Raw genomic sequence first — 4,027 nt, forward strand, 5'->3', positions numbered from 1 at the left:
GCGGAGAGCGCATTCCTCCGAGCTGGAGGGAATTTATTTTCCGGACGCCTCCTGGGTTTTGTGTGTGAACTGTTTTTATTTTTTATACATACCCACATACATATATAAATATTATACATATATTTATACATATATTATACATATATTTTTGTATATGTATATAAAATATATATAATATTCACTGATGGGTTAATAATAAAAATATTTAGGAGCTCTGCCCCGGCCGGCCCATCCGCCGTGCCCCGCTCGCAGAGGCCCGCCGAGATTTGTGCCTGAGCAACAACTGCAGCGCGAGCGCTCCCATCACATCATCTTTCAGCACGTTATTAATAACAAATAATTTTCCTCCCGCAGCGAACTCCCGGTGACCCTCCGGAGGGGTGTTTGCGGCTCTCCGGCCCTGGGAGGCTTTGCGAGCGCGGAGGCCGGGGCAATCCGTAAGGAAGGCCTCGGGAGAGAGACCCCCCCCCCCCTTCCCCCAAATCTGGGCGAGCCCGAGTGCGCCAGGCCCGGGGGCGGCCCCGGGGCCTGGTCCCGTTGCAGTGCCCCGGTGCGCGCTGCTCCGCACGGCCAGGTGTGGGGCGGCCCTTCGGGAAGCAAAGCCTCCAAACGCGAGCGCATTTGGGAGCGCCGCTGTCCCGCCAGGGGGGTTAAAGCAGCGCAGGTCTCCAGGTGCCCAGCGCGCTGCGCTGCGCCGCGCGCAGGCCGCGGTTATCGTGGCGTTTGGGGCCCTTCCCCGGCACTAAGGAAACACCTCGGTGTTTTGGGGGGGGAGGGTAGAAAAACTCAAAGGAATCGCTTGGCCTCGGAGCTTTCCACCGGGGCAGAGGGGAAAAAAAAGCCCAAGCCTCACGGGGAAAGCACGAAGCGCCGTGCGGAGGCGCAGACACGCGTGGGAAACGCGCCGGCTCCCCGGCCGCGCTCTGCTCGCCTCGGCGGAGCCAGCGGCGCCGATGCGCGCTGCGCTGCGCTGCGCCCTGCGCGGGCAGGGCCGGTCCCGCAGCCCTGCGTCCCGGCGGGGGTGTCGCCGGGTGGTGGGAGACCCTGGGTGTAACTCTTCCCAGCGAAAGGACCTTTTCCTCTTTATTTTCTCTGCTCGATTTCACTGATCCATCCTGACACTCTATTTTGCTTTCAAATCAAGTAAAGATGTGGGAGAGAACTTTTGAACTGTTTCATGGAAAGTGGATGGCAGCAACGTTCCAGCTCTGCAGCTTTTTTCCTACCCGGCGCGGGGGGATTTATCCGGGCTCCCCCCGCCGCCCGGGAGCGCACTGCGAGCCCGGGGGGCTGGAGGAGGAGGGACCCCTGCCCGCACCCCGCGGCGCCCAAGGGCTCTCAGCCGCAGCCCCTGCACTTCTGAGCTTCACTTCTGCAGCAGTTAAGCGTAGCGACAGGTAGGTGCTGGCATACTCAGGTCTCTCTCTTCTTATTTATTTTTATTTTTATTTTTGGATGGCAAATTAATATCCTTGTGTCCGTCCACAGCTCTCCGACGGGACTCAGCTCAGGAGCCTGACTACGATGGGGAATTTCGGGCACGAGAGGTGAACCAGGCACTTTCGGGGCTGCTAAACCTGGACATGGTTTAAAATGCAAATATTTACAGCGAGGGCCTCTTGACTTTAACGAGCTCAGCTGAGGCAGGATCCCACGGTGCGGAGGGACCGCGACCTTCCCGGGAGGCGCTGATGGCCTTGTTCTTGAGGTGACCGGATTGCTGGGTGCAGCGTGCCCAGACCCGTTATTGCTCCTCTTCCCGGTTTCTGCGGCCAGGCCGGGCTGTGGGGAGCCGGGCAGCCCGAGGGCAGCTCTCCGGGGCCCCCCGCTCGCTCCTGGGCGGGAGCCGTCCTGGTAGGGCAGTGCGAACAGCAGTGTTGTTATAATCCGGCTATTTTAAACCTACTGCTTAGAGCAGCCTTAAAACTGGAGGCGGGATTTTCCTTTCTTCTTCTTCTTCTTCTTCTTTTTTTCTTTTTTCTTTTTTTTTAATGTGCCTAATTTACAGTCTTTGTTCTGCTCTATAAAATATATTTTGAAAATTCGTTCTAGGCTCAACTCTTCTCCTCCGGGCGCTAAGAAAGGCTGGGCCCTGGGCACCGGCGTGTTTTCATCGAGGCGAAGTTACGATCGCGACAGCGCCCGCTCCAGCTACCTCCCACCACGACGGACCCCCCGGCTCTTTCTGGGGGTCCCCAGGGCGCGGGGCCGGGCGGGGGTGCGGGGGCTCCCCCCGGGCTGCCGGCTGCTGGGGCCGCGCTGCCTCGGCCCAGCGGGGCTCCCCGCTCCGGGGCACCGGGGACGAGCCCCAGCCCGGGCAGCCCCGCGTCCCTGCACCCGACGGGGCCGGGGGCGCGCAGGGCCGGCCCAGGCCAGACCCGGGAGCTGCCGGTTCGAGACCCGACAAGGCACGGGCACAGGGTGCGCGCCCGGTGGGGGTAAAACTGTCCCGGGAACTGCCCTTAAACACCGGAGACTAAGCGAAAGGTGAAAATAACGGGCTGGTCCTAACGATCCCGGGCGTCTGAAGAGGATTTCGGGAGGCGGGGACGGGGCAGGACCCTCCCCCGGCCCGCTCCGGGCGCTAAGGGCAGAGAGCGCCCGGCTTCCTCCTGCTTCCTCCGCTCCCGAGGCACCCGCGCGTGTCCGTGCCAGGGCCGAGGGCGCGATGTCGTGCATTTACCGCATACCCGCACACGCGCCAGGAGCTGCAGGCGTGCGCTTATTCGTATATATATATATATATATATGTGTGTGTGTGTGTGTGTGTGTGTGTGCGTGTGTGTGTGTGTACATTCATATACCAGGGCATCTTTTCCCTCCGCACCTTGGCGGGGAAAGAACTCCTCCTGCACAGAGCAAACCCGGACCGGCTTTACCTGTAGTTTGTCACGACAACTCGTGTCGCGACAGCACACGGGAGGTTTTGCGCTTCCCCCTCCCGTCCCGCCAGGCCGGTTCCGCTCCCCGCACCCCGGGTGGGGCTTCGGGGCACGGGAGACAAGGTGCCGGGGGACGCCCCGCTCCCGGCATCCCCCCGACGCCAGGCGCTGCGTCACGGGCTCACCCGCGTGACGTCATGGCCGCCAGCTCCCCTGACGTCATGCTGTGCCTTCGAGCTAGGGCATGCCCAAGACAGCCCGCTCCTGCTGCCCCGGGCTTCCCCTCCGCCCTCCCGCTTCCCGGGCCTGTCCCGGGGGATGGAGGCGCCCGGGAGAAGGGAGCAGAGGCGGCAGCTTGCGGGGGCTTGCGGGCCCCCCCCACGGGGCCGTGCCCGGCAGCCGCCACCCGCGTGGGCGTGGGAAGGGCGCGCAGGGGGGCGGCGGGGACTCGGCCCCGCTCGTCTTTGGGGCGCGCCGGGCTTAAACAGATCGGTGACGCCGCCGCAGCGCCCTGCAAGCGGGCCGGCAAGCAGAGCCCCCCCCCCCCCCCGGACCCCTCAGGTGGCGGCTTGCAAGCGTTAAAAAAGAAGAGAAACTGCTTTCAAGGCTTTGTAAAAATGCTGGAGACACGCAGATAAACCACTCCGCTTCCGCCGGCCATAAATAATAGAAGAACGAGGGCTGGCGCTTATAAATACATCAGCGTTGGCCACGCCAGTGACAACCCCGTTAAGAAGAAGACGAGAAACGTCTACCTCAGAGAAGGACTTCCAGTGCCTTCCGAAGCAGGGACGGTCCCCTGGTCCTTGGGACAGCCCCGTGTTTGCTGAGGTGGCAAGTGGCACCCGCAAAGCCTGCGCTGAGCCCCGGCCCGGGGACAAGCCCTGGCCGGGGGCTGCCGAGGGCACCGGGCCGGGGCCGTGCCACCCCTCGGACGCCTGGGACCCTCGCGGGACCGGGAAAGGGGGGTTCTGCTTTGGGAAGAGAGCTCCCACCCCTGACAGGCTTCGGCATCTGTAGCCAACACAAAACCACCTGGGCCATATATCAGGCAGCAAAGTTAAGTCTCTGCCAGCTTTTCCTCTTCAAATTTATTAGCATTGTATAGACTCGGATTCAGTCTATAAATTATTAGGAATTGTTAC

General features: G+C 61.8%; 1 protein-coding gene across 1 annotated transcript in view; it reads right to left on the minus strand.

Annotated features, from left to right (window-relative positions):
• Positions 1-2,688, minus strand: part of PITX1 (paired like homeodomain 1) — a 10,207-nt gene extending 7,519 nt beyond the window's left edge. The window contains exons 1-2 of the mRNA XM_026063534.1: positions 2,684-2,688; positions 877-977 (exon numbers count right to left, since the gene is read on the minus strand). Coding sequence (XP_025919319.1) covers positions 877-977; positions 2,684-2,688 — 106 coding nt within the window. The remainder of the gene's footprint in view (positions 1-876; positions 978-2,683) is intronic.
• Between the last annotated feature and the right edge of the window lie 1,339 nt (positions 2,689-4,027).

This window comes from Apteryx rowi, unplaced genomic scaffold (genome assembly GCF_003343035.1).
Source record: "Apteryx rowi isolate R43461 unplaced genomic scaffold, aptRow1 scaffold_2, whole genome shotgun sequence".
NCBI lineage: Eukaryota > Metazoa > Chordata > Aves > Apterygiformes > Apterygidae > Apteryx > Apteryx rowi.